This window comes from Malassezia japonica, chromosome 9 (assembly GCF_029542785.1).
Source record: "Malassezia japonica chromosome 9, complete sequence".
Taxonomy (NCBI): domain Eukaryota; kingdom Fungi; phylum Basidiomycota; class Malasseziomycetes; order Malasseziales; family Malasseziaceae; genus Malassezia; species Malassezia japonica.
Window position 1 is genome coordinate 249,061 of NC_083378.1, and position 26,066 is coordinate 275,126.

The 26,066-nt window shown below is 65.3% G+C and overlaps 15 protein-coding genes across 15 annotated transcripts; 7 read left to right on the forward strand and 8 right to left on the reverse strand.

Moving 5' to 3' along the window:
- Window positions 1–62: 62 nt before the first annotated feature.
- Window positions 63–2,461, reverse strand: MJAP1_004225 (uncharacterized protein; the record flags this gene model as incomplete). Its single annotated transcript, XM_060268142.1, has 3 exons — window positions 63–2,118; window positions 2,141–2,192; window positions 2,218–2,461. 3 exons carry the CDS (start codon window positions 2,459–2,461, stop codon window positions 63–65), a joined length of 2,352 nt encoding a protein of 783 aa, XP_060124125.1.
- A 332-nt stretch (window positions 2,462–2,793) lies between these two features.
- Window positions 2,794–5,454, forward strand: MJAP1_004226 (uncharacterized protein; the record flags this gene model as incomplete). The annotated part of the gene is made up of 1 exon (XM_060268143.1): window positions 2,794–5,454. The coding sequence occupies one exon, from the start codon at window positions 2,794–2,796 to the stop codon at window positions 5,452–5,454; it is 2,661 nt and encodes an 886-aa protein (XP_060124126.1).
- A 3-nt stretch (window positions 5,455–5,457) lies between these two features.
- Window positions 5,458–7,422, reverse strand: MJAP1_004227 (uncharacterized protein; the record flags this gene model as incomplete). Its single annotated transcript, XM_060268144.1, has 4 exons — window positions 5,458–6,466; window positions 6,489–7,009; window positions 7,032–7,388; window positions 7,411–7,422. The coding sequence occupies 4 exons, from the start codon at window positions 7,420–7,422 to the stop codon at window positions 5,458–5,460; spliced, it is 1,899 nt and encodes a 632-aa protein (XP_060124127.1).
- Window positions 7,423–7,485: 63 nt separating this feature from the next.
- Window positions 7,486–8,443, forward strand: MJAP1_004228 (uncharacterized protein; the record flags this gene model as incomplete). The annotated part of the gene is made up of 4 exons (XM_060268145.1): window positions 7,486–8,268; window positions 8,292–8,313; window positions 8,339–8,399; window positions 8,422–8,443. 4 exons carry the CDS (start codon window positions 7,486–7,488, stop codon window positions 8,441–8,443), a joined length of 888 nt encoding a protein of 295 aa, XP_060124128.1.
- Window positions 8,444–8,507: 64 nt separating this feature from the next.
- Window positions 8,508–9,562, reverse strand: CDC10 (cell division control protein; the record flags this gene model as incomplete). The annotated part of the gene is made up of 2 exons (XM_060268146.1): window positions 8,508–9,286; window positions 9,313–9,562. The coding sequence occupies 2 exons, from the start codon at window positions 9,560–9,562 to the stop codon at window positions 8,508–8,510; spliced, it is 1,029 nt and encodes a 342-aa protein (XP_060124129.1).
- Window positions 9,563–9,687: 125 nt separating this feature from the next.
- Window positions 9,688–10,371, forward strand: MJAP1_004230 (uncharacterized protein; the record flags this gene model as incomplete). Its single annotated transcript, XM_060268147.1, has 1 exon — window positions 9,688–10,371. One exon carries the CDS (start codon window positions 9,688–9,690, stop codon window positions 10,369–10,371), a length of 684 nt encoding a protein of 227 aa, XP_060124130.1.
- Window positions 10,372–10,733: 362 nt separating this feature from the next.
- Window positions 10,734–12,393, forward strand: ATP2 (atp2, beta subunit of the F1 sector of mitochondrial F1F0 ATP synthase; the record flags this gene model as incomplete). Its single annotated transcript, XM_060268148.1, has 2 exons — window positions 10,734–10,905; window positions 10,940–12,393. The coding sequence occupies 2 exons, from the start codon at window positions 10,734–10,736 to the stop codon at window positions 12,391–12,393; spliced, it is 1,626 nt and encodes a 541-aa protein (XP_060124131.1).
- Window positions 12,394–12,616: 223 nt separating this feature from the next.
- Window positions 12,617–14,047, reverse strand: MJAP1_004232 (uncharacterized protein; the record flags this gene model as incomplete). Its single annotated transcript, XM_060268149.1, has 2 exons — window positions 12,617–13,681; window positions 13,712–14,047. The coding sequence occupies 2 exons, from the start codon at window positions 14,045–14,047 to the stop codon at window positions 12,617–12,619; spliced, it is 1,401 nt and encodes a 466-aa protein (XP_060124132.1).
- Window positions 14,048–14,106: 59 nt separating this feature from the next.
- On the reverse strand, window positions 14,107–15,960 carry VTS1 (Flap-structured DNA-binding and RNA-binding protein; the record flags this gene model as incomplete). The annotated part of the gene is made up of 1 exon (XM_060268150.1): window positions 14,107–15,960. The coding sequence occupies one exon, from the start codon at window positions 15,958–15,960 to the stop codon at window positions 14,107–14,109; it is 1,854 nt and encodes a 617-aa protein (XP_060124133.1).
- A 162-nt stretch (window positions 15,961–16,122) lies between these two features.
- On the reverse strand, window positions 16,123–19,000 carry MJAP1_004234 (uncharacterized protein; the record flags this gene model as incomplete). The annotated part of the gene is made up of 2 exons (XM_060268151.1): window positions 16,123–18,922; window positions 18,945–19,000. 2 exons carry the CDS (start codon window positions 18,998–19,000, stop codon window positions 16,123–16,125), a joined length of 2,856 nt encoding a protein of 951 aa, XP_060124134.1.
- A 184-nt stretch (window positions 19,001–19,184) lies between these two features.
- NCB2 (negative cofactor 2 transcription regulator complex subunit ncb2) lies at window positions 19,185–19,653 on the reverse strand (the record flags this gene model as incomplete). Its single annotated transcript, XM_060268152.1, has 2 exons — window positions 19,185–19,301; window positions 19,330–19,653. The coding sequence occupies 2 exons, from the start codon at window positions 19,651–19,653 to the stop codon at window positions 19,185–19,187; spliced, it is 441 nt and encodes a 146-aa protein (XP_060124135.1).
- Window positions 19,654–19,740: 87 nt separating this feature from the next.
- Window positions 19,741–21,019, forward strand: MJAP1_004236 (3-deoxy-7-phosphoheptulonate synthase; the record flags this gene model as incomplete). The annotated part of the gene is made up of 4 exons (XM_060268153.1): window positions 19,741–19,819; window positions 19,843–20,468; window positions 20,491–20,815; window positions 20,838–21,019. 4 exons carry the CDS (start codon window positions 19,741–19,743, stop codon window positions 21,017–21,019), a joined length of 1,212 nt encoding a protein of 403 aa, XP_060124136.1.
- Window positions 21,020–21,040: 21 nt separating this feature from the next.
- Window positions 21,041–23,393, reverse strand: MJAP1_004237 (uncharacterized protein; the record flags this gene model as incomplete). The annotated part of the gene is made up of 2 exons (XM_060268154.1): window positions 21,041–23,331; window positions 23,354–23,393. The coding sequence occupies 2 exons, from the start codon at window positions 23,391–23,393 to the stop codon at window positions 21,041–21,043; spliced, it is 2,331 nt and encodes a 776-aa protein (XP_060124137.1).
- A 56-nt stretch (window positions 23,394–23,449) lies between these two features.
- On the forward strand, window positions 23,450–24,808 carry LIS1 (Lissencephaly-1; the record flags this gene model as incomplete). Its single annotated transcript, XM_060268155.1, has 4 exons — window positions 23,450–23,644; window positions 23,667–23,970; window positions 23,993–24,510; window positions 24,533–24,808. 4 exons carry the CDS (start codon window positions 23,450–23,452, stop codon window positions 24,806–24,808), a joined length of 1,293 nt encoding a protein of 430 aa, XP_060124138.1.
- Window positions 24,809–24,865: 57 nt separating this feature from the next.
- Window positions 24,866–25,538, forward strand: MJAP1_004239 (DNA-directed DNA polymerase; the record flags this gene model as incomplete). The annotated part of the gene is made up of 2 exons (XM_060268156.1): window positions 24,866–25,154; window positions 25,177–25,538. The coding sequence occupies 2 exons, from the start codon at window positions 24,866–24,868 to the stop codon at window positions 25,536–25,538; spliced, it is 651 nt and encodes a 216-aa protein (XP_060124139.1).
- Window positions 25,539–26,066: the final 528 nt, after the last annotated feature.

Genomic DNA, 26,066 nt, shown 5'->3' on the forward strand with positions numbered 1-26,066 from the left:
TGTGGAGGTTGACGGACGTGCGCCGATTCGTATATAAGCTCGATGGAGTCTACTTGGTGTGTCTACTGGCGCACGGCGCGGTAGAAGGAGGCGTACATGTTCACGTTGTCAATCGGCTTGTTCGTCTCGCGGATGTGCACGGGCGAGACACGGAAACCAGCCGCCTCGAAGCGCTCCGAGTACCAGGGGTGCTTCGCAGCGCTGCGCCAGAACACGATGCCGCCCTTGGCAATGACGCGTGCAAGCTCCACGACCTCGCGGTCGAGGTCCGAGATGGACTTGTCCTCCTCGTCGCGCGCCTTTTCGAGGCTCGGGAGCGCGACCGAGGCCGGGATCGGGTCGAACCAGTCCATGTGGTCCATGAGGATGGCGCGCGTCAGCGAGCTGTCCTGCATGCCGCGCAACACCGACACGATCGAGTCGGTGTGCAGGCGGAACGAGTCGAGCGCCTCGCTGTTGTTCGCCTTGAGCTTTTCGAAAGCGTCCCGCTTGAGGTAGAGCGGGCAGCTCTCCTTGGTGTAGTTGCCCATCAGGCAGAGGCGGTAGTGGTAGTTTTCCGTCGAGAGCAAGGAGCGCGCCGGGACCGCGTCCAGCGTGTCGATGGCAAACTGCTCCACACTGCCCTCCTTTTTGAAGATGTTGAGCTGGTTCATCGGGACGCCGAGCGCGTTCCAGAGGAACGCGGGGTTCGCCAAAAAGAGGCGAATCAGCGTCTCGTTGATGATCGTTTTGCGCACCTTGGTGTCCCAGATCTGCTTTTGCTCCTCAATGGAACGGGTGGTGCACATCTTGTCCACGTCCTTGCGCACGCCCATCAGCTGGAACGCGGCCTTAGCGAGACGAAGCGCGTGACCCGAGTAACCACGGAAGTAGAACGCCTTATCGAACGACGAGTTGTTCGTGCGCCAGAACTGGTATGCGTGCGAAGACAGGTTCGGCGAGATACGCTCGTCGAGCAGCTGAGGGAAGTTGGGGGCCTTGCCGTCGCCAAACATCTGCCAGAAGGTTTCGTAGTCGAGCGTCGCGATCGCGGCGAGCTTCAGCTCGAGCAGGTGACCCTGGCAAGGGTTCATGTCCACCGCATGGATGCGGCGGGGCTTGGACGTGCACGCGTAGTGCAGCGCATTATCGCCGGCACTCGTAATGCACAGAATCGAGTCCTCGGGGCCGAGATCGAGGTGCTCAATGTCCACGTAGGGGTCCTCCCACGTGAAGCCGTAGATCCACGTGCGGAACATGTCGCTGAAGCGATCGTCCACGAACGGCAGGCGCCAATGGCGCTGCTGGTAGTGGAAGGAGCTCTGGGGCCACTGGATTGCGAGGTCCTGCTTCAGCTCGGCCACCTTTTCGGTCGAGGGCTCGGCCTTGGCGGTTTGGAGGCGCGCACGTGCCACATCCGGGAACGACGGCGGGACCGCGACATTGTTGCCCGCCTCGACCTCAAACGCCTGGACGGCCTTGGTGGTGTCGCGCTCGCGCGACACACCGAGCCAGATATAGTAGGGGATGCGCACCAGGTACGGCACGATAAAGTGGTTGCGGCCGTTGAAGCACTTGATCGTACCAAACTTGTGCTCGAGGTAGTCGCGACGCGCGGGGTGCAGCTCGATGTGGTCGAGCGAGAACCAGTTGCGCCAGAACCACGAGTTGAGCCAGTGGCACTTGCGCATCACCGAGCCGCCCACGAGCGTGCTCTGGTCCGAGGTCGACTCGGCGCTCGACACGTAAAAGTCGGCGACACCAAACACACCGACCTTGGTGTCGAGGAACTCGTTGATCCGGTCGAGCACCGCAAAGAAGGGCGGGATCATCGAAATCGAGTAGGAGCAGGTGAACAGGTCGACCTTCTTGTCGTCCGGCAGGCCCGGCAGCTCAAAGTCCTTGGCGTTCTGGCAGAGCGCCTTGACGTTCTTGAAGCCGAGGCGCTGGAAGCGCTCGCGCGCGACCTCCAGCAGCGGCTCGCACAAATCGATCAAGAAGACCTGGTCGAACTCTGCGACCGGAAAGTACTTGTCCATCTGCTCAATGTTCCAGCCGGTGCCGCCGCCAATGTCGACCCAGATGAGCTTGCGGTGCGGCTCCTTTTCACGCAGCTGGCGCATCTCGGCAGCGCAAAGCCTGCGTTAGTTGTGCGACGTACTTGAGCATGGTCTTGCGGCCACGAAGAAGACCGGTACGCGTCGCATCGTAGACTAAATTAGCATTTCGGAGACATACCCGAAGCCTGGTGTTGGTAGAAGCGGTCCAGGCGCTCGGCCTGGTTGTTGGTCTTGCCGAGCGGCTGGAGGAAACAGTTGTACGAAAAGACGAGCATCTCCCTGAACGGGCGGTACACCACCGCAAGTAGGGCAACAGCTGAGATCGAAACGGCCGCCGTGACCGCGACCGGTCCGAGCGACTCGAAACGGTGCAGCAGCGAGGGGGGGATCTGGCCACTGAGGCTCGAAAGTTTATCCAGCATCCTAGTTCAATAAATCGAGTACGTCGCTACACGACGGAAAATGCACCACCTCAATTAAGACAGACTCTCGTCGTAGTAGTGGGTGAAGCGCTCGCGCCCCACGCGATCTGAAGCCCTACCGGCTACGTGTATCTTTCGCCTCCCGCTGCCACACGGCGCTGCTGCATGGCTCGTGCACGCACGTGCCATGCGCGCTGGCACGCGCGGAGCGTCGATTTATGTCCACGTGCGCCGCCTTGCATACGGGCGGCTCGTTTGCGTCACATCCAATGGCTGACAAACGAGAAGGAGGCCGTGATCGAAGGAGCACGGACCGGAGGCAGACGCGCGCGATGGAAGAAGATCGGATGGGCGAGCAGCGGCGCGCGCTGCTCGCAGCACTCCCGGCGCCGGCCGCAAGCGTCGCACAGCAGCTCGAGCAGGAACAGGACGCGTGGTGGGTCGCGGCGGCCGCGGTTGCCGCGGTGCGCGCGGCGGGCGACGCATGGACCGCCGACGAGGCCGCGCACGTCCTCGCGACAGGCACCGCGCGTACCGCCGCGTTCGACGGCGAGGTGCAGACTGCGCTGGAAAATGGATCGCTCAAGGAATGGCTCCAGGGGCAAGACCGCTGGCCGCGTCTCTTGCTGCGCCGCCGCTTGTGGCACATGCAGTGGCTGCTCCGCATTCCCCTGGCACGCGGCAGCACGGCACACGTCGCTGGCGACCTCGCGGCACTCGCAGAGCTGCCACTGCTCGAGCACGCACACAATGTATGCCTCGCGGGCAATGCGGTGGCACTCCGCGCGCTGCTCGGCGCGCACGTCGGCATCGCACGCGCGCTCTTTCCGTACCGCTTCCTGCTGCTGCACGCGCTCCTCACTGCAGGCGGCGTCGGGGCGGACGAGCTGCTGGAGCTGCGCCTGCTCCCGGGCACAAAACTCCCTGTAGAAGACTGCGAGAGCGGCGCGTGGATCGAGCTTGCGACCAAGGCCATGTCACCCGCGGCGGCGGCTGCGCTCTGGGTCGAGCACCCACACGTCCTCGAGCTGCTTGCCGAGCGGGGCTACGCACCGCCCCCGGCCGCACCGCCTGCACCGCCGGCGGGCCTCTCGGAATGGTACTTGGACGTGGTGCACGAGCTCGAGGCGCGTCTCGGCCTCGTGGCCCAGGCGCGTGCGCTCGCCGAGGCCGGCGTGCGCCTGAGCCTCGTTCCGCTGCGGGCCGTTGCGCACGAGCTGCGCTTCCTTGAAATGCTCCTTGCGACGCTCGGCGCGGGTGCGCGGCGCTGGAACGCCGCGGCGCTGCACGCCGCCGACGCCAGCACGCTCCTCCAGTGCGTCGTCCAGCAGCCGCTGCCGGTGCCGGACGTGGTGCGCATGCTCGAGGAGCACGTTGCGCCGTTCCTGCGCAAAGGCACGTACGCCTCCCCCGGCGCGTTTCACATGGCGTCCCAGAGCGACGCCGGCGTGCTCATTGTCCTTGCGGTGCTCGACCTTGCCGCACGCGCCATCTCGATCGACCGCGCCCTGCAGATTGCGGCGCAGATCATCGCGTCCTCGTGGATCGAGGCGGCGGCGCAGAAAGAGCGACTCGCCCTCGCGATCCTTGCGACGTGCGACGCAAGTGACGACGCGGCGTATGTCGCGATGCACACGGTGAGCCGCGTCCCGTCGCCGACCGAGCGCGTGCCGCTCGTCGAGGTGCTGGGCGCGTCGCGCGACACGTCGCCCCGCACGCTGTACGAGCGGCTGCGTGTCGCCTCTCCGGGCGAGGTGCATGCGGCGCTGGGCGCGGCGGCGCAGTGCGTCGACCTCGGCCAGGTGCTGCTGCGCGACGCGCTGACGCACGCCCCCCGTTTCTACCTCGCGCTCGACGAGAAGCGCACCAAGGCGCTCTGCGCGTCGCTCGTGCGTACCGCACGGGGCAGCGACGCGGCGCTTGTGCGCCTCGTCGACGACATTGCGCCGTACGTCGCCGGGCCGAGCGAGCGTGCGCCGCTCCCGAGCGAGACGCCGCGGTGGGTCCTTACACAGCTCCTAGCCCACCGCGAGTTTGCGCAGTTCCACGCGCTGGCCGCGCATATCGTGCGCCATCCCCGCCTCGGCGTGTGCCTCGGCGAAGAGGATGCGACAGCGCTTGTCCTCGACGCTGCGCGGACGTGGATCGAGCAGGCAACGACGTGCGACCCGCTGCACGCCCCGCTGCAGCGCGCGTCCGAGTGCCTGACCGTCGCGCCGCACACGCCCGAGGCCGACGAGGAGCGTGCCTTTCTCGCGATGCTGTCGCAGCTCGCGCGCTACCCCATTCCGTCGCTGGCCAATGCGACGCAGCCGCTTACGCCCCGTGAGCTGCGTGCGATCGACGACAAGCTGCTGGTCCTCGGCCGGATCCTGGCACTGCACTCGAGCGCGTACCGTGCGCCGCAGATCCGCACGCTCGCGCGGGCGCTGACGCCCGGCGTGCCCCCCAAGGTCGCTGAGGTGCGCATCGACGCGATGCTAGCAGACGCTGCGGCCGCCAACGGCGACTTTGCCGCTGCGCGCGACTTGTGCGACCGCACGGCCAAGGCCGCCAAGACGCTGCCGCGCGACACGGCGCACGACGCGGCGCACGATGCGGCGTGGCGCGCGTGCTTCCAGCTGGCCAAGCACCCCGAGTGGCACGACGAGCGCGCGCGTGCGCTCGTCTTCGGCCAGGCCATGGCGCTTGCGCCGCCTGCGCAGCTCCCCCGCCTCCTCGACGCATGGCGCGCACGCGGCGCGCACTCGGGCGTGCCGCCCGCGCCGAGCCAGCGGCCGCAGCGGACACTGGCGCGGTTCCTCGGCGCGCCGACGCGCCCCGAGGCGCCGGATCCCTCGGCGCGTGCCACGCGCTCGCTCTTTGACCACCTCGGCCAGGACGCGCCGAGCACGCTGCTGCCGTCCACCACGTCGCTGCGCGACGTGGTCAACACCTCCTTCACGCGCGGCATGGGCTGGTGGATGGGCGAGAGCGAGCATGAAGCGCGGTAACTCCTACTTGTTCATATAGATACATACGCGCCCGGCTGGGCTTGTTTCGAGCGTGTGCGCCTCGAGCGCGTGCGATGTGCCGTCGAGCGCGACGTGCATGGCGTACGTCGCTGTCCCGTCGAGCCATGCGCCGCCGACCTCGCGCTGGTTGAGCGTGACTCGGAGCGCGCGCTGCTCCTCCTCGCCAAGCACCAGGCGGATCATGGCGCTTGCGGTGCGGCGGGGCAGGTGGATCGCCTGCGGCACCGCATCGGCGCCGAGCGCGATGCGGACGTTGGCGAGCAGCTCGGACGCGTCGGGATCCGCGTACAGCTGCAGGCTCACGGCCTCCGCAAAGCACGGCAGCGGCTCGTGCGCCGGCTTGGCCGTGGCGGCCGCCGGCGCAGTGAGCGCGGCAGGGTGCGTGGGCCACGTCCGGTTCTCGACGCCCTGCACGACCTGCTCCAGCGTCACGGCAGGCGCGGCAGGCGCGGCAGGCGCCGGCGGCGCCGGGGGCCGTGGCGCCTCAATCACCGGCGTGGGCCGTGCCGGGGGCGTCGCGACCGGGCGTGGCGCCTGGGGCGCGACGTTCGCCACGCGCACGATCGGGCGCGCGTGGACCGGCGCCGGGCTCGCCGGCGAGCTCTGCGGCGGGCTCTCGCTCACCGGGGAGCCCGCGCTGCCCGGCGGCGGCACGGCGCCCGGCGTGCCCGGCGGCAGCGCCGCCTGGCGGTGGTCGTTCGGATCGAGCGTAAAGCCCTCGGCGAGCAGGGCGGGAATAATCACCTTTTCGAGGTGCGTGCGCAGGACCTGGGCGTCTTCCCACACCTCCGAGTGCTCCTCGTTGTAGAACTGCGCATTGCTCAGCATGCGGTACAGGTCCGAGACCAGCGCGTGGGGATTAATGTACTCTTTCTGGTCGAGCTTGCGGTCGATGTCGTGAAAGCTGATCGGGTGCTGGATGAACTGGTAGTAGTCGGGGTAATCCTGCCGCGACGGCAGCTCCATAAACATTTCTGCATGTTTGCGGCCGCTGGGTAAGAGGTGCGACGTACCTGTCGTCCTGGAGCGAAGTAATGCTCTGCACGGCCCAGCGCAGCATGACCTTGAGGCGCTTGCCGCGCGGCGCGCCACGCCGGCGTGGCTCGGTAATGTACGGCGTCGTGATGGGGCGGGGAACGACCGGCGAGGTGTACGGCGGCACGACGCGCGCAATCGGCGTCGATACAGGCGCAGGCGATGACTGTGCTGGCGTCGCATGCGTCGCGGGCGTCGCGGGCGTCGCGGGCGCCCCCGGCGCCGCGGTTTTGGGCGCGGGCTTCGCTTCCGGCTTCGCCTCGGCCTCTTTGCTCTTGGGCGTCTCGCTCTTTGGCGCACGCAGCGTGATCTTTTGCACCTTGGGCGTCTCGCGCTCTTCTTTCGGCACGGCCGAGCGCACGACCGACTCGGCGAGCTTGCGGCGCTTGGCATCGGCGCTGTCGTCGGCTGCGGCGCGCTTCTCGGCGCGCTTGGGCTTGTCGGTCTGCTCGGCGGCCCACGCGTCGTAGACATCGGTCGTTGCCTCTTTGATCATGCCCTGTGTTAGCCGAGATACGCACATGAAGGTCGCGCGCCTTGAGCCAAATGTCGCTGTCTTTCATATTAAAGCGCTTCGCATTGTTGCACATCAGCTCGAGATCCGCGCGAAAATCCGCGAGCGACGCGTATTCCTGCTGCTTCACACGATTGCGCACCTCGCTGAGCGTCACAGGCTTCTTGATTACCACATAGTACTCGGGGTACTGCCGCCGGCTCGGCAGGCGCATAAACGGCTCCGCGAGCGCGTCGCCGTCCGCGTCTTTTGCGTGGAGGAGCTGGTCGAGGACCTGCTGCCCCAGCTGTGCGACCTGCTCCGCACTCGGCACCGGCGCATCCGGGCCTGTACCCCGCCGTGCACTCTTGCGCACCTCGTCGGCCTGCGTCAGACACGCGACGTACCTTGCCGTGCATCGTTGGGAAAGCGCGGCGCCACGCGCCTCCCACGTGGCATTCGGCGGTGCGTCTCCATCCATCATGGCGAGTGCGCGCGCGGCGCTGGACTCGAACCCGTTCGATGACCCGAGCGTGCAGAGTGCGATGCACAGCGGCGGGGATGACTTAGAGAACCCATTTGACACCGAGTCGCTGCGTCCCGGAAGCGTCGGCGGATACGCGCCGCCGCTGGACGAGGACGAGGACGAGGTGTACCCCACGAGCACGCACGGCACCGCTCCCGCGCATGCGATGCACGACGACGACCTTGCGCGGCGCGAGCGCGAGCTTGAGGAGCGTGAGCGCGAGCTCGATGCACGCACGGAGCACATGCGCAAGTTTGGGCGCAACAACTGGCCGCCGTTCTACCCACTGATCTACCACGACATTGACAGCGAGATCCCGCCGGACTCGCAGGAGGTGATGAAGCATCTGTACTATCTGTGGCTGCTCTGGTCCGCGACGCTCGTGTGGAATCTGCCGACCATGGTGTTGATGGCGATCTACGCGGGCGGCAACTTTATTGGCGCCGTGTTCTACCTCGTCCTGCTGATCCCGCTGAGCTTTGTGCTGTGGTACCGCCCGGTGTACAACGGACTAATGAAGGAGCATTCGCTCTTTTACTACGTGTACTTCCTCTTTGCAGGCTTCCACCTGCTCTTTTCGGCGTACGCCATCATCGGCTACCCCTCGAGCGGCTGCGGCGGCATCTGGAGCGTCGTCCACGCCTTTTCCAACAAGAAGATCCTCGCGGGGGTCTTTGCGGTAATCTCCACGGCGGGATTCTCGGTGCAGGGTCTCGGCAACCTCTGGTACTACCGTGTGGTACGTGTTTCCTACTCACCCAGATTTATGAACACAACAAGCAGAGTGCGTTGCGCGCGACTCACCGCAGAGGGACACACGTTTGCGCAGGCCAAGGCCGAGCTGGCTTCGCATGGCATGCGCGCCTACTTGTATGTATTCCCACTAACGCAGTATGCGCGGCTCTCAGGTATAGACTGGATAGTAGGACTCTCGTTGGCAAAGAAGCTGCGCACTGCGGAACTTGCTACATACATCTATTACGCACCCGGCGCAGCGACAGGCGCACCCTGCGGCGCGCCACCCTGCACAGGCGGTTGCGCACTTGTGTACTGCTGCTGTGCGTGCTGTGCCTGCTGCTTGGCGCTGCTCTCCTTGAGCGCCAGGAGCTGCTTCGAGCGGAAGGACTCGTAGTACGTGTTCGACGTCGTCTCGATCAGGTCGTGCAGGTTCGTGCGCAGCAAAAAGTCGCGCAGCTGCACAAACTCGCAGTGTGCCTTGTTTTCGACATTGATCAGACCGCTGCCGACCTGGCGGCCACGGATAAGCTGGCCGTCGGCCTCAAACGTCTTTTCCGCGCTCACCACCGCAAAGGGGAGGAGGCTCTGCACCAGGCTGTTCGCCTCGCGCTCCTCCTCCTCGTAGTCCTCGTGGTCAAAGGGGTACACACGGATACCGTTCGACTGCAGCGAGGCGCGGATGCGCTTCTTGAAGAGCTCGCGCTCGCCGAGCGTCAGCGAGTCCGACTTGGCAATGACGGGGATGACGTTCGCAATGTCGCCGAGCTTCTTCAGCACCTGGATGTCGATCGAGCGCAGCGAGTGGCCGGAAGGGTTGATAAAGAACAGCACAGCGTGCACGCGCGAGTCGGGGATGTTGCGCTCACGCACGGCAGTCAGCTCCTTGCGCAGGTAGATGCTGTACTGGTCCTTGATGTACTTCACGATGGGCTCCCAGCAGTGCTCGTTGTTGATCAGATCACCGTAGCCGGGGGTGTCGACAATGTTGAGCTTCAGCTTGACGCCGTTCTCGATAATGTCTGGGTTAGATAAGAAAAAAACGTACTGTGAGAGGTGGCATTGATGCTCGTCGTCTGGCGCACCTCGTCCGAGGGGTCCACACGGCCCTTGGTCGTAAGCAGGTTCGACGAAAAGAGCGTGTTGATCATCGAGCTCTTGCCGAGGCCCGACTGGCCCACAACCATGACATTGAACTGGAAACCACGACGAAGGAGCTTCGTCTCGATTTGCTTCGTAAGAGTGTCGAAACCGACGTAGCCCGAAAGGGGCGTGGCAGCAGACTCGCTGGCGGACATGGTCGCTTGCTGTGGCAGTTCCAGCGCGGAACGGACGGCGCTCCACGCCCCCCGACGCGCTTGTCACGTGACACTCCACTCGCACGGGCGGACCCCGGGGGGGAAGACCCTGAACTGCGAACGCCATGTCGATGCTCCGCCAGACGCTGAAGGCTGCCCGCCCTGCCCTGCGTGCCCGCGCCGCTGCTGTGAGCGAGCGCTCCGCTCTGCGTAGCGCGCGCGCCGTGCGCTCGTACGCGAGCCACGCCGGGAGCGCGGCGCCGCCGAAGAGCGACGCTCCGTGGGCGATTACTTCGCTCCTCGTCTTTGGTAGTCTCTTTGGCTGGGTGACCGTGCAGGACCCCGGATCGGAGGACCACGGTGACCACGAATCGCATGGACACAAGGAGAAGGAGCCCAAGGAGGAGGAGCCCAAGGAGGAGGAGCCCAAGGAGGAGGAGCCCAAGGAGGAGGAGCCCAAGGAGGAGGAGTCCAAGGAGGAGCCCAAGGAAGAGTCCAAGGAGGAGTCCAAGGAGGAGCCCAAGGAAGAGTCCAAGGAGGAGTCCAAGGAGGAGCCCAAGGAAGAGTCCAAGGAGGAGTCCAAGGAGGAGCCCAAGGAAGAGTCCAAGGAGTCCAAGGAGGAGCCCAAGGAAGACGCTAAGGAGTCTACGGACGAGGCCCCCAAGGACGAGCCCAAGGACGACGCCAAGGAGGAGCCCAAGAAAGACGCCAAGGAGTCTACGGACGAGGCCCCCAAGGAGGACGAGTCCAAGAAGGACGAGTCTAGCGAGTCCAAGGACGCCGAGTCCAAGGACACCAAGGACGAGTAACCCCCCTGCAACCAACCACTTGCGTAGTTTTCTAGACCCCACGCGAGCGTATCCTCTCGTGCATCGCGACGCACGGCCGGCTGCACGGGCCTCGGCCGACTGATCGCATCGGAGATCAGCGCGGCGGAGCGACTCGGGAAATATGGCCGCCGTGTACGAGCCCGCCTATTTCGGCCGAAAGAAGCGTTTGCTGGCAGAGCCACGCTGCCTTTCCGGGTGGTTTCGGTGGGGTCGTACGCTGCAATTGGCTGGCGGCCCGCAGCTGGATTGCCGGGCACACAACCCGGGCCATGAGGACTCGGGCGTAGGCCTGCGGTTCCTTCTTGCCCCCTCACCTCTTTCTTAGAGCGAAACTTAGCGCCATGCCCATCATTCAGCGCTCTGCCATCCGCGCTGTCTCCCGCGCTTCTCGCACGGCTAACCGTGTGGCCCGCCAGAACGCTGCCGGTCTTTCGACCGCTGCCCGTCTGGCTCTGCCGGCTGTCCGCGCCTCGGCTGCTGCCCCCAGCTTTGCCAAGGCTGCCAACGTCCAGAGTATGTATCAAGCGATACAATGTGCTAACCTTAGCTCGCGGCCTTGCCACTGAGGCTGCCTCGACCAAGGGCGAGGTCGGCAACATCTCTACCGTCATTGGTGCCGTTGTCGATGTCCACTTCAGCTCGGACAACCTCCCCGAGATCTTCAACGCGCTCGAGGTTCTCGACATGAAGCAGGGTCGCCTGGTTCTCGAGGTCGCCCAGCACATTGGTGAGAACACCGTCCGCTGCATTGCCATGGACGGTACCGAGGGTCTCGTCCGTGGCCAGCGCGTCCAGGACACGGGTGCCCCCATCACCATCCCCGTCGGTGGTGCCACTCTTGGCCGTATCATGAACGTCATTGGTGAGGCCATTGACGAGCGTGGCCCCATCAAGGGCTCGGCCCTGCGCTCGATCCACCGTGCTCCCCCGGAGTTTGTCGAGCAGTCGACCGAGTCGGAGATTCTCGAGACCGGTATCAAGGTCGTCGACCTGCTTGCCCCCTACGCCCGTGGTGGTAAGATTGGTCTGTTCGGTGGTGCCGGTGTCGGCAAGACCGTGTTGATTCAGGAGCTGATCAACAACGTCGCCAAGGCCCACGGTGGTTTCTCGGTGTTCACCGGTGTCGGTGAGCGTACTCGTGAGGGTAACGATCTGTACCACGAGATGATCGAGACTGGTGTCATCAACCTCGAGGGTGACTCGAAGGTGGCCCTGGTGTTCGGTCAGATGAACGAGCCCCCGGGTGCCCGTGCCCGTGTTGCCCTGACCGGTCTCACGATCGCCGAGTACTTCCGTGACGACGAGGGTCAGGATGTGCTGCTCTTCATCGACAACATTTTCCGTTTCACCCAGGCCGGTTCGGAGACCTCGGCGCTGCTCGGTCGTATCCCCTCGGCTGTCGGTTACCAGCCCACCCTCTCGACCGACATGGGTATGATGCAGGAGCGTATCACCACCACCAAGAAGGGTTCGATTACCTCGGTGCAGGCCGTCTACGTCCCCGCCGACGATGTGACTGACCCTGCCCCGGCCACCACCTTCGCCCACCTGGACGCCACCACTGTGCTGGACCGTGGTATTGCCGAGCTGGGTATCTACCCCGCTGTCGACCCCCTGAACTCGAACTCGCGTATGCTTGACCCGTCCATTGTCGGTCACGAGCACTACAACGTCACCACTGGTGTCCAGAAGCTGCTCCAGGACTACAAGGCGCTCCAAGATATCATTGCCATTCTGGGTATGGACGAGCTGTCGGAGGAGGACAAGCTCACTGTCGAGCGTGCCCGTAAGATGCAGCGTTTCATGTCGCAGCCCTTCGCTGTCGCCCAGGTCTTCACTGGTATCGAGGGTCGCCTGGTCTCCCTGAAGGACACCATCAAGGCCTGCAAGGAGATCCTTGAGGGCAAGCACGACGCTCTCCCCGAGGCCGCCTTCTACATGGTCGGCTCCATCGAGGACGTCATTGCCAAGGCTGAGGAGATCAGCAAGCAGGGCAAGTAAACGCCCGCAGCCGCTACTCGACGATAAGACGTTCGCGTCTCGCGCGTGTGTATCACGCATAGACTAGCGTTGCTGTCATGCATTGCTGCTATGGATAGGCTGTGCCGTTTCATTTGTGCCGCCTAGAATAGGTGGCATCAGCCTAAGTAGCCTGATCCAGTATCGACGAAGTCTCTCTTCCATTATATCGTGGGTATGTATGTATGTATCGTGGGGGTATGCTCTAGTCGACCGACAGGTCCTGCGCGTGCGCCGCGTGCGGATCGGGCGTGCCGCGGGGCGAGGGGAGGGGGGCAAGCCCGTCCTCGTCCGCCTCCTCGCCGTCGTGCGCAATCTCCGAGGGGTGCAACACACGGCTCTTGGACTGCTCGCCGTCGGGCCGCGCAAGGATCGCCGCACGCGCCTCTTCCATCAGCGTGTCGATGGTCTGACGGCATCGTGCGTGCATCTCGTGCAGCTCCTCGTCCTGCTGCGCAAAGGCGCGCGCAACCTGCGCGGGAAGACTCTCCTTGTCTTGCATCTTGGTAGTCTGCAACAGCTCGGCCAGCTCGCCGCCGACCGCCTGCGACTCGAGGCCGTACACCTCGGTCGGGTCCGAGGCCTGCTCGACCTGTGCGTGGAAGATTTGCTGGCGCAGCATACGTAGCTCTTTAGCCTGCTTGAGCTTGGCCGACTCGAGCGTCGCATTGATCACCAGCAAGCTTTTGTTGGAAATCTCCAAATCCAGCAGCTTGCGTTCGTTTTTCGCATCGAATTGCTCGTTGGACGGCCGCACCTCGGGCGTCGCATGCGCGACGTGCGGCGTAAAGGGGTGTGCGTGCTGCCCGGCCGGCGTGCCGAGCGCCGACGCGGGGGACCGGCCGTGTTCGAGGAACGAGCCGCTGAGGTCGGCCGCGCGCGGCGTCACGTCGCTGCGCGCACGCTGCACCACGGGCGCCACGGGCGCCGCTCCGACGCGGCTCTCTGGGCGCTGCTTGGAGCGGGGGGGGCTTGGCGAAAGGCGCGCATTGCGCACTTCGCTCGTCGGCGAGGTCGGCGAGCGCCGCACGCGGGCCATGCGGTCGCTGTCTGCGGTGTTTGGCGTAGCGGACGCCGCCCACGGCCGCCCCCGGCCCTCGGGCGAGGAGCCGAGCTGGACCGGCGAGGCGCTCCGGGGCCCGTCGCCGATGCGCGACGGGCACCGCGTTGTCGTCGCCGACCGTGCCGCACGCGACGGCGCGCGCGACGGCGCGACGACACGCGCGCCTGTCCCGACGGTCGTCCCACCCGTGCTGGGCGGCGTGTCGGTCTGTGTGCGCCGCATCCCCGCCACACGTACGGTGCCCTGAAAAGCGGCGCGTCGCCCCGACGTGTTGGCGCTTTGTGCGCGCGGCTGCGCCGGGGGCGTGGTCGTGCTAGCCGCCGCGTCTCTTGTTGTGGATGCGCGCAGCACCGGCGACGGCTGCCGCGTCTCTTGCGGCGACGCCTGGGGCGTCGGCTGTGTCCGCGCGCGGATCGGCCGTATGGAAATCGGCGCACGCGCGCGCGGCGCGGCGGGAGCTGGCGTGCTGCTCTTTCCCAGCACGCTCTGCGCTCTAGGAACGCGCACTACGTTTGTATCCACCGGCGCCGGTGCGCTCGGCGACGCGCGTGCGTCGTACCGCGTCCGCTCCATCCTGGCCACCGGCAAGGCACAACAACAGCCACGTGTCCTCCACATTCTAGCGCTACGCCCTACGAGTCGTGTTCCGATTCGGCTTCGCTGGCATCCGAGCGGGAGCCGAGCGATGTCTCGGTTCCGGCAGGTGCGGGGATGTTGTACTTTTGGCGCACTGCCTCGAACGTCTTGAGCATTTTCCGGCGGGCGCCGAGCGCGGCGACGCCCTTGTCAATCAGCGCCTGCTCGTTCATCTGGACCATCTCGCGCCAGTTGCTTCCTTCAAAGTTCGGCGTGTACTTGTGCAGGCGGAGATGGCGCAGCCATGCGGGCACATCGTTGAGCACCGAGATGTCTGCGACCTCCTCCTCGCCCTGTGGCGTGGCGGTCACGGGCGAGCCGACGGGGTGCCGCGGGAGCGTGTTGCTGCCGGTGCTGCGCGACGGCGTTTGCGCGGGGTTGTTGAGCATCGGTGGCACGCCCGCACGCGATCCGCCGCGGCCCATGCGTGCCGACTGCTGGAATCCTGACAGGTTTTGCTGCTGCTGCAGGATCTGCTGCTGGAGGGCCAGCAGTTGGGACGAGTTCATGTTGTTCAGTCCGCCAATGGCGGCCATCGTATTCATCATTTGCAGGTTCGCGGGGTTGGACATGCCACCCGACGGGCTCTGCAGCCCGGCGAGGGTGTTGGGGCTCATGGTCGGAACGGAGAAGTTGTTAAATTGGGGGCTGCCCACGTTGGGGGGGCTGTTGGGCAGGCCGCCGGCCTGGTTATGCCAGCTCTGGCTGCCTTGGTCGTACATGGAGCTCAGCACGCCTTGCACGTTGGACTGGCTCGCGCTGCTGCGGCGCGCGCGGCTGGTGTCGCCCTCGTGCTGCGCGTCGAGCTTGGCGCTGGTATCGCCGGTCTGCGCCTGGTTCTCATCGAGCATCGACATGATCGGGGTGTTGACCATGCTCGCCCAGCTCCCGCCACCGACGCCCATCGGGGACAGCGCGTCGTCAATCGGACCGCCGCGTGGCGAACGGGCGAGGGTGCTGTGCTCGGTCGAGCGCGGGCGTTCGCGTTGCTGGCCGCTGGGCTTCTCCTGGACGTGGTCGAGGTTGCCACCGGTGTAGCTCATCGAGTCCATCGGGAGCGTGCCCGGCGCCGAGGTGCGGTTGTTCTTCATTTTGCTGCGCTGCGCCGCGAGCGCCGCCGAGACGTCCGGGCTCGACCCGTAGAGCGACGCCGAGTTCGGCGAGAGGAAGCCCGTGCTCTGGCGCTGGAAACCGCGCGTGCTCGGCGATGCGGCGACCGACGTAGGCGTCTTGATACCGAGCGACGCCATCTTGGACTCCAGCTGCTCGCCCACCGAGCTGTTGGCGGTGTTGGGCGAGAGGAACGCGCCCACCGGGTCGTTCCGGGCCATTTGCTGGAGGACGGTGATAAAGAAGCGGATTTGCACCTGCGTCGACTCTTGCAGCAGGCTGTAGAGCGCTGCGGTGCGCTCCGCCTCCGACAGCACGCGGAACCACTGCTCGATAGCGCTCAGCTCCTCCTTAAAGTTTTGGTCGAGGGAGGCGGCAGCCATTTCCTCGAGCGTCGCCTCGTAGTTTTGCAAGTCCTCGAACCACTTGTCAATGACCTCCGTCTCGGGCGTGCCTTGCTGGCCCATGGGCAGCATCTCGCTGCTGGGGCGGAGGTTGCGGCTCGCCAAATTTTGGACCTGCGCATTGCTCAGACGCCCAGCGTCCGGGGTAACCTGCGCAGGCTGCGGAATACGCATGATCCCGTCGTTGGGGAGGCCCATCTTGCCATGCGAGTAGCGCATCGGGTTGCCCATGGGATTCCGCGGCGACCGCTGGTGCTCGGGGGGGTTGGGAGACGGCGTGCGATGGATCCCCGTGCCGCTAGGAGAGAATGAAGCGCGCATGCGATAGTCAGACATTACCGCGACCGACGAAGAGGTACACAGACGTCACGAGGATCCGTGCTCACCGCTCAACCAGATCTGCTTCACGCTCTCGCAGCGTGGGCGGTGTTCGTGGCGAAAATCGGTCCTGTCAGCCCGGCGGCGTTGCCACGCGTCGCTCTGTTTGGGATCTATGCACTAAAAAAGACCCTGGACCTGGCCGGAGGCGTCCAAGTCGATGTCGTAGTAGCCGGGGCGCGTGCTCAGGCCGGGCATGGTCTGCATCGCACCGCACAGGGGGTACAGGAAGCGCGCACCGGCCGCGAGGCGCACCGAGCGGATCGGCACCGTAAAGCCGGTCGGCGCGCCTTTCAGCAGGGGGTCGTGCGAGAGCGAAAGGTGGGTCTTGGCCATGCAGATAGGCAGGTTCGCGTAGCCTTGGCGCGTGTAGGTATCGATCTGGTGGCGCGCCTCGGGTAGGACCTCGATGCCGTCCGCACCGTACATCGCCTTGGCAATCGTCTCGATCTTGGCGTCAATCGGCTGTTCCACGTCGTAGAGGAACTGGAACTGGGAGTCGGTGTCCTGGAGCTGCTCAATGACGGCCTTGGCGAGGTCCACGGCGCCTGCACCGCCGTTCGCCCAGTGGTCGGACGGGACGGCAGCGTCGGCGCCGGCCTTGAGCGCCTCTTGCACCACGAGCTGCGTCTCGGCGGGGGTGTCGGTCGCAAAGGTGTTGACGGCCACGACAACCTTGAGGCCGTGCTTCTTGGCATTGTCAATGTGCTTGGCGAGGTTCGAGCAGCCGGCACGCAGGATCTCGAGGTTCTCTTGGGTGTACACCTCGCTGAGCGGCTTGCCGGGCGACACGTCGGGGCCACCACCGTGCGACTTGAGCGCACGCACAGTCGCCACGAGCACGGTGGCATCCGGCACCAGCCCGCTCTCGCGGCACTTGATGTTGCAGAACTTTTCCATGCCAATGTCCGCGCCAAAGCCGGCTTCGGTAATGACGTAGCCGGTGCGGCTGCTCGGCTCGTTTTCCTCGCGGCCGGCGAGCTTGAGCGCAACGGCGTCGGCGAGGATCGACGAGTTGCCGTGCGCAATGTTGGCAAAGGGGCCCGCGTGCACAAAGACGGGCGTGCCTTCGAGCGTCTGCATGAGGTTCGGCTTAATCGCGTCCTTCATGAGCACGGTCAGCGCGCCGCCGGCGCCAATGTCGTCGGCCGTGACCGGCTCGCCGGCGCGGCTCGAGCCAATGACCATGTTGCCGAGACGCTCGCGCATGTCGGCCACGTCGCGGCTGAGCGCCAATACCGCCATGCACTCGGACGCGACGGCAATGTCAAAGCCGGTGCGGCGCGTAAGCCCTTTTTCAGTCGGCGCCTGGCCGACGGTAATGTCGCGCAGGTAGCGGTCGTTGGTATCCGTCACGCGGCGCCACGTCACCGTCTCGGGGTCGATGTCGAGACGGGCGAAGCGCGCTTTTTCCTCGTCGGTCAGCGCGTCGGGGTCCGTCTTGTCAATGCCGAGCTTGGAGAGGCGCTTGAGCATGACCGGCGCAAACGTGCGCACGCCCTTCTTCTTGGGGCACAGGCGGTCAAACAGCGCGGCGTCCTTTTGCGTCGCCTCGTGGAACATGCGCGTATCGATCGCAGCAGCCAAAAGGTTGTTGGCCGCCTGCACCGCGTGGTTGTCGCCAGTGAGGTGCAGGTTGAACTCCTCCATGGGAATCACCTGCGAGTAGCCGCCGCCGGCCGCACCGCCTTTGATACCAAACGTAGGGCCCTGTGATGGCTGGCGCACACACGCAAACGCGGGCTTGCCGAGGTGCGCACCGAGCGCCTGCGCGAGACCAATCGTGGTCGTCGACTTGCCCTCGCCGAGCGGCGTGGGGGTGATGCCCGCGACGACAATGTACTTGCCGTTGGTGCGGTGCTGCAGGCGTTCGAGCACACTGAGCGCGACCTTGGCCTTGGTGTTGCCGTAGAGCTCGAGCTCGCTCTTCAACAGGCCGATTTCTTGGGCGACGGCCCCGATGGGCTTGGGCGTCTGTGCGCGCGCAATCTCAATGTCGCTCGGCACCGGGCGCACGAGCTCGAGCGGGTTCGGCGTGGTGACCGCGCGCGGGCGCTCGGTCAGGCGGTCGGCGCGGCGCTCGGCGGCAATGTACGTATTGTCCATGAGCATCGCGACGGTCATCGGCCCGACGCCGCCCGGCACCGGCGTGATAGCCTTGGCGACCGGCTCGGCGGACGCGTAGTCGACGTCACCGACGAGGCGCTGGCCCGACTTGCGCGTCGAATCCGGCACGTAGTTTGTGCCCACGTCGATCACGACCGCGCCCGGCTTGAGCCACTCGCCCTTGACAAATTTGGGCACGCCAATCGCGACGATGAGCACGTCGGCGAGGCGAATCAGGCTCTCGACGTCCTTCGACTTGGAGTGCACCTGCGTCACGGTGCAGTTTTTCCCGCGCAACAGGCTCACCATGGGGTTGCCGACAATATCGCTGCGGCCCATCACGACCGCGTGCAGGCCCGAGAGGTCGTCGAGGCCTGCGTCTGCGAGCAGGCGGATGATGCCCGCCGGCGTGCACGGGAAAAAGTAGGGATCGCACGCGCGCGACGAGAGCTGGCCGATGTTGAGCGTGTGGAAGCCGTCGACGTCCTTCGCCGGCTTGACCTGCTCGAGGATGCGGCGCTCCGCGTCGGCGCTGATGTGCTCGCCAAGCGGGAGCTGGATCAGGATACCGTCCACGCCGTCGTCGTCGTTCAGGCGCTCGACCTCGGCAGAGAGCTGTGCCTCGGTCGCATCCGCCGGAAACTGCACATGCGTCGCACGGATGCCGCACTGTTCGGCGGCCTGGCGCTTCATGCGGATGTACGTCGACGAGGCGCTCTGCTCGCCCACCTGGATGATGACGAGGTGGGGCACAATTCCCTCATGCTTCGCCTTGAGCGCCGCAACGCGGTCCGCAACCGAGGCGCGAATCGAGCTGGGTGAGCAGCGATACGTACGTAGCGAGGCGCGTGCCGTCGATCCGCTTCCCGCTAACAGCGTCTGTCGCAGACATGATCGGTCTTTGAAATGTACTAGCTACACGAGTCCACGACCCTGTCCAACGTGGCCGGGCGTAGGAAAGAGCAGTCCGAAGGAACGCGGTTGGCACCTGCAGCATGCAGCTCGCCAAGCCGGCGGGTATGTGCCGTTGGGGAATTATGAAATGCGCCGGCCGTGCCCGACGGCCGCGGCTATGGCTAGTTCGCCGCGTCGAAGCGCGCCTTGCTCGCGGCAAAGAGCTGCTCCTGCTGGCGCTGCAGCTCCTCTTCCGATAGCCCAGATAGCTCGAAGCGGGATGCTTTGCGTTCGCGTTCCTGCGTCAGAGAAAAGCAAAACACGCACCTTTTGGTGCTGCTTGTGGTCGTTCAGCACGTCCTGCACCTCGCGTGTGTATTTCTCAAAGCCGAGATCAATGAGCGCCTTGACGACGTGATCCGGCGCAATGGTCTTCTTCGAGTCCTTCTCGCACGCCTCGTTCGCCTCTGAGGACACGAGGTGGATAAACTCCACACAGCACTCGATCAGCAGATCGCGCGTGTCCTTCGCGCAGCTCATGTCCGAGGGCAGGTAGTCCTGGATGAGCTTCTGGATGGTCGCCTTGGGGAGCGAAAGCTCCTCATCATCAGGCGCCGTGCTGCCACCAAAGTCCCGTTCGTCGTCCGACATGCTGGACCGCGTCGCGTCGTGCGCTTCGCACGTGGGTTGCGTCGGGTGACACGTGACGAACGAGCTTCGTAGCATTTGTCAGGCACCATGACGAACGAACCGACGCTGCGTGTGACGGACGCGCTGAACGAGCTCGATGACTGCCACATTAAGAGCATCAAGCCTTGTACGTGGGAAAGGCTAATGCAGTGATTCCTCCGCAGATTCTCATGGAGGAGTACCCCATGTCGATGCAGGCCGCACAGACCGTGCTCGGCGGCCGCCGCGACACCGAAGCGATCGTCAAGGGCCAGCAGGACCGCCTGATTGTCGTCATTGGGCCGTGCTCGGTGCACGACGTGCGTGCGGGTCTCGAGTATGCGCGCCGCCTCAAGGAGTACGCGGACCAGGCCAAGGATGAGCTGCACATTATCATGCGCGTCTACTTTGAGAAGCCGCGCACGACCGTCGGCTGGAAGGGTCTGATTAACGACCCGAACCTCGACGGCTCGTACCAGATCAACAAGGGCCTGCGCCTTGCGCGTGGCGTCCTGCTTGAGGTCGCCAAGATCGGCCTGCCCGCCGGCACCGAGTTCCTCGACACGATCTCGCCGCAGTACACGGCGGATCTCATCTCGTGGGGCGCCATCGGCGCGCGCACCACCGAGTCGCAGGTGCACCGTGAGCTGACCAGCGGTCTGAGCATGCCGGTCGGCTTCAAGAACGGCACGGACGGCTCGGTGACGATCGCCGTCGACGCGATCAAGTCGGCCTCGAGCGAGCACGCGTTCTTGTCGGTGACCAAGCAGGGCATCTCGGCCATTGTCGAGACTACCGTACGTGCAAAGACTCACACAGGGCAACGACAAGTGCCACGTCATTCTCCGCGGCTCCAACGCCGGCCCGAACTACGCCAAGGAGCACGTCGAAAAGGCCGCGGCTGCGCTGGAGAAGGCGTCGCTCCCGGCGCGCATCATGATCGACTGCAGCCACGGCAACAGCGAGAAGAAGCACCAGAACCAGGTGCGCGTCGTCGAGAGCGTCGCCGACCAGCTCGCCCAGGGCGACGCCAACGCATGGAACCTCGTCGGTGTGATGCTCGAGAGCCACCTCGAGGAGGGCAAGCAGAGCATCCCGGCGTCGGGGCCGCAGGACCTCAAGTACGGACAGTCGATTACGGACGGTACGTCGCCCTACTCACGCAGCATGCATCGGCTGGGAGACCACCATCGAGGCCCTCGAAAAGCTCCGCGCAGGTGTGCGCGCTCGCCGCGCCAAGACGCCGCCGAACAAGCAGCCGAACGCGCCGATCAACGAGGCGGTGCTTCCTCCGCAGCACGGCACGCCGGGCTTCAACGACGACGCACTCGCGCACCTCGGCAAGTAGACGCATTAGTATACACGGAGTCTACGACGAGCCACACGTACGACAAGGGAAGCCGTCATGCGTCGCATTGGGGCACTGGCACTGCTGCACCCAGTGCAGCAGATTGCCCACACGGTTCATACTCTCGCCCGTCTTGGGGTCCGAGGGGGGGCTCGCGCTCGCTTCGAGCAGCAGGTTCAGCTGGCGCAGCTCGCGCTCGGCGGCGGCGACCATGTCGAGCCCATCTTTGCTCGGCTGGAGGAGCATCGAGTCGTCGCTCGTGTCTTGCGTGCGCAGCTGCACGCTGTCCGCCGACACGTCCGGCCGGCTCGCCTGGAGGCCGGCGGGCGAGCCCTCGGGCGTCTCGTCCGCACTCGCACGCGACGTGAGCGACACGCGGTAGCGCCGCCCGTCGCTCGGCCGCCGTGCACTGTCGCGCGAGTAGTCGAGCACCCCCCCAAACGAGCGCTCCCCGTCGCTGCTCATGGTACGGCGGGGCGGCGTCGAGGACGGCTGGTCGAGGCCGAGTTTTGGCTCGCCTTGCACGCCGAGGCGCTCGTGCAGATCACGCACCGTCTGGCGGAGCGCGTCGAGCTGCGCCTCGGCGTGCACCGCGCGGTCGTTGGCCTTGGTCAAGGCGCGCTCGCGCTCGAGCAGCAGCTCTTCGGACGAGGCGAGCGACGCCTTCATCACGTTCAGCTGCCCCTCGAGCGAGTCGACCGTCTTTTCGTACTCGACAATCACCGGCTCGGCGGACGCCAAAAAGTCGGGCGCGCTGCCGGTACGCTGCGCGGCCTGCTGTCGGTCGAGGTGGATGAGCTCGGCAGTGAGCTGCACATTCTTGCGGCTCAGTGCCGAGTACTTTTCCTGCCACGCAAGCAGCTCTTGCTCGGCGTCCGAGTGCACCATACTCGGCGAGCGCTTCTCGGGCGAGGCCATAATCAGCTCGTTCGACGAGCGCACCAGCTCGAGCTCTTTGCGCAGGCGCAGGACCTGCGCTTGCAGGTACTCGACGCTGCCCCACCCCGCCTCGGTCTGGTTGCGCTCGACCGTGTTGCGGATGTGCCGCGCGCGCTGCGCATAGTGCAGCGTATTCAGCGTCTCGTTCACATTCGCCTCGAGCATCGAGATACAGGCGATCATGAGGGTGTGCGCATTTCCTCCCAGGCTGTCCTGCAGCAGTCGCGTCAACTTGCTGTCGCGGTAGGGAATGTGCGTCGCACGCCGCGCCTTGGCGGGATCACTCAGCGTGCTAATCACGTTGCCGAGCGCGTGCAGGCCCGAGTTGATCGAGATGCCTTCGCGCACGCGGTCGCCGGTCGCTGCGGTACGCTTCAGACGCTCCGAGCCGGCCAGGTCGACAAAGTGCAGCTTGCTCGTCGTCACGACAATCTCCTCGTCGCTGCGCCGCGGGCGCGGCGTCTGGGCAGGACGCGTGGGCGTCATGGGGCGCGTGGGCGTCGCGGCACGCTGGAATCCAAACGCGCTGCGCGCGCCGAGCGTCGGAAGGCCCGAGCGCGGCGTGCGCGGTGCGAGCGGTGTCGCGGGCGTCTGCATCGCGCGCTCCGGGCTCGCTGCACCGCCGAGGGCAGAGCGTGCGCGATCCGGCCCAGCCTTTCGTTTCCGCGTGAGCGACAATGAAAAGATGGCGTGCGAGCGCGAGGACTGCGTGTTCATCTCCGTCTCGTGCGTCTGGCGAATGGCCATGCCGTTCTGGAGGAGCGCGACGACGTCCGACGCGCACGTCGCCTGGCGCTGGCGCAGTCCCGTCCAGACGATCTCGCCCGCGCGCGTCTCGCGGATCTGCACCTGGTTGGGCGCATCGACGTCTGGATCGGCAAGCAGGTCGATCAGATCTTCATTGTAGAGCTCGAGAAACGACGCCTGGAGCGTGTACTCGCTCTGGGCGTCGTCGTCGTTCTTGAGGCTCTCGAAAATTTGCACGGCAGCGCGCGGAATAATTCCGATGGTCTCGTCGAGCTCGCCATGCAGCGCCTCGTCCTCTGTGATCTCCTCGCTGGCTTCGGACGTGCCCATGGAGTACGACTTGCCGCTCGACGTCTGGCCATAGGCAAAAATCGTCGTGTTGTACCCGTCCAGAAACCGGCGCACGAGCGGCTCCACACTCGCATTGTACACAGACACCTGCGCAGCCTCTGGCTCAAACACCCGGTCAAACGTAAAGTGGTGCCGCGTCTCGCGCTGCGTCGAGGAGGGGAGGAGCGTCGGTTCCACGACGAGTGCCGTCGGCGACGTCTGCGCCACAACGGTGCGCAGCGGCCGCGGCACCGGGCGCGACATGTCTCCTACCGCATCTGGGCGGATACGCACAGCTGCATTAGCGAATACACCTACCGACTTGCACCGCGGTCGACGCCCCGCTGTCCATGGCCATCGCCGCGTAACGCGGAGTGTTGCTCTGCCACGTGGGACCACGTGCTCACGGCGTCCATGAGCGCCTTGTCGGAGCGGCAGCGCGAGGAGCTGCACCGTGCGCTGCTCGAGTACCTCTCTCAGAGCGAGTTTCACGAGGCGTACGATGCGCTGAAGAATTGCACCGCGCTGGAGCACACGCCGGACGCCAAAGGCAAGTATGCGGGCCTCCTCGAGAAAAAATGGCTCAGCACGATCCGCCTCCAGAAAAAGGTACGTCGTGGGGCTTATGCAGAATATGGAGCTCGAAAACAAGGTGCGGCAGCTCGAGAAGGAGCTGAATGCAGCACCTAGTGCACGGAGAGGTGCGTCCGTCCAGGACTGGTACCCCCGGAACCCCGCGCGGCACGTCCTGGTCGGCCACCGGCAGGTGGTGACCGACGTCGCGTTCCATCCCCAGTTTAGCCAGCTGGCGACAGCGAGCGACGACGCGACGATCAAAATATGGGACTGGGAAACGGGCGAGCTGGAGCAGACGCTCAAAGGGCATACAAAGCCCGTGCAGTCTGTCGCATTCGACCACAGCGGGCAGTATCTGGGTACGTTGCCTTACTCACCCAGTCTCCTGCTCGTCCGACCTCAGCGTCAAGATATGGGACATTGCAGCAGGCTGGAAGAACGTGCGCACGCTACACGGCCACGAGCACAGCGTGTCGTGCGTCCGCTTCCTGCCGGGCGACCGGCACATTGTCTCTGCCTCGCGCGACCGCACACTGCGTGTGTGGGAGACTGCGACAGGCTTTTGCACACGCACGCTGCACGGCCATGACGACTGGGTGCGCACGGTGGACGTGTCGGAGGATGGCCGCACGTTGGTCAGCGGCTCCAACGACCATACCCTCCGGCTGTGGGACGCGCAAACGGGCGAGGCGCGGCACGAGCTGCGGGGCCACGAGCACGTCGTCGAGTGCGTCGCATTCGCACCGATGTCCGCCTACGCCAACATCCGCACGCTCGCGGGCATCCGCATGCCGCGCGACGATCCGAGCGCGTCGCTTCCCGGCCAATACATTGCTTCCGGTTCGCGCGACAAGACGATCCGCGTATGGAGCCAGCAGGGACAATGCCTGCGCGTACTGGTACGTTTCTCCCCTAACCCAGTCTGGACACGATAATTGGGTACGCGCGCTGGCCTTTTCGCCCAGCGGCAAGCACCTCGTCTCGGTCAGCGACGACCGCACGATGCGTGTATGGGAGTTAAGTAGTGGCCGGTGCGTGCAGACCGTCGATGCGCACAGTCACTTTGTGACGAGCCTTGCGTGGGGCCGCAGCCGCGTCTCGGACGCATCAGACTCCAGCGCCGAGCCCACAGCGCATCCCGTGAATGTCGTCGCGACCGGCTCGGTGGATCTCTCCGTCAAGGTCTGGGCGCCGTAGTGTATTATAGTATTTTGTGGAATTACGTACGCGTCGCGTCGCGTCGCTCTCGAAACGATGGCGGACGTCGCTACGCTGCTGAGCAGTGCCCCGCCGGAAGAGGAGGTTGAGCGGACCGAGGAAGCTGCCGAGGAGTCTGCGCGTGAGGACCTCTACCTCACGGCCAAGACCATGACGGCGACCAACGCCGCGGGCGGCACATTTGGCCTCGGCATCGACCAGTACGAGCTGCCCAAGGCCTCCATCTCGAAGCTCGCACGCAGCGAGATTCCCGAGTCGGTGCAGCTGCGCAAGGACACGCTGTCGGCGCTCGTCAAGTCGTCGTCCGTGTTTGTGAGCTATTTGAGTACGTATCCTCTCTGACGCAGCCGCCGCATCGCACGACGTCGCCATTGCGCGTGGCAACAAGACGATCTCTGCGGCGCACGTCCTCGACGCATTGCGCGAGCTCGAGTTTCCCGCGTCGATGCGCAAGGAGCTGCGCGAGCAGCTCGAGGCGTACCGCGACCTGCAGAAGAAGTCGGCCGCCGCACGCGCCGACGCCGCTGCACGCAATCGCGCCGCGGCCAAGGCGCGGGCCGCGACGGAAAAGGCGGAAGGCGGGGCCGCAGCGGATACCACGATGGAGGCTGACGAGATGATCGACAAGACGGACGACGCCGAGGAGGGCGACGTGTCCGTCGACGTGGCTTCTACGCAGGCTATGGACATGGACGCGGCCCAATCGTAGACTGTACAAATACATCATGCGTCTTGCTTGATCTCGGGCGCATCGGCGAGCGAGGCCGCGGCGTCGGTCGTGTCGAGCGCAGGCCGGGGGCGGGGCAGCAGGAACGGCGTCCAGCGCAGCTTGTCTGGCTCGAGACGCACGTAGTTTTTCGCGTCGTGCTTGGCGAGGTACGCCTGGACCGCCTCTGCGTCCCACTCCAAGCGGTAGTCGTTCAGCGGCGTGTCGGGCGCGGGGTGTGCCTGCGGCTCCGACTGCGTAAAGAACTCGGGCGGGAGGCGGCCGTGCTCCGTGCCGTTGTGGAACGGGACGAGGATCGCACGGTCTTGCAGGGTATACAGCACATCCTCCATCTTCATGCCGGTCGCGGCGCACAGGTCTGGGTGAGCAACGAGACGTACCTTGGAGTGTGGGCGGGCTCTTGGCCTCGTGCAGTAAGCGGTAAATGGCCAGCGTCCAGTAGCTCCGGTAGGTCAGGAAACCGAGATCCGACAGCGGTTTTTCCGGCGAGCCGAGGCGCCCTTCCTTTTG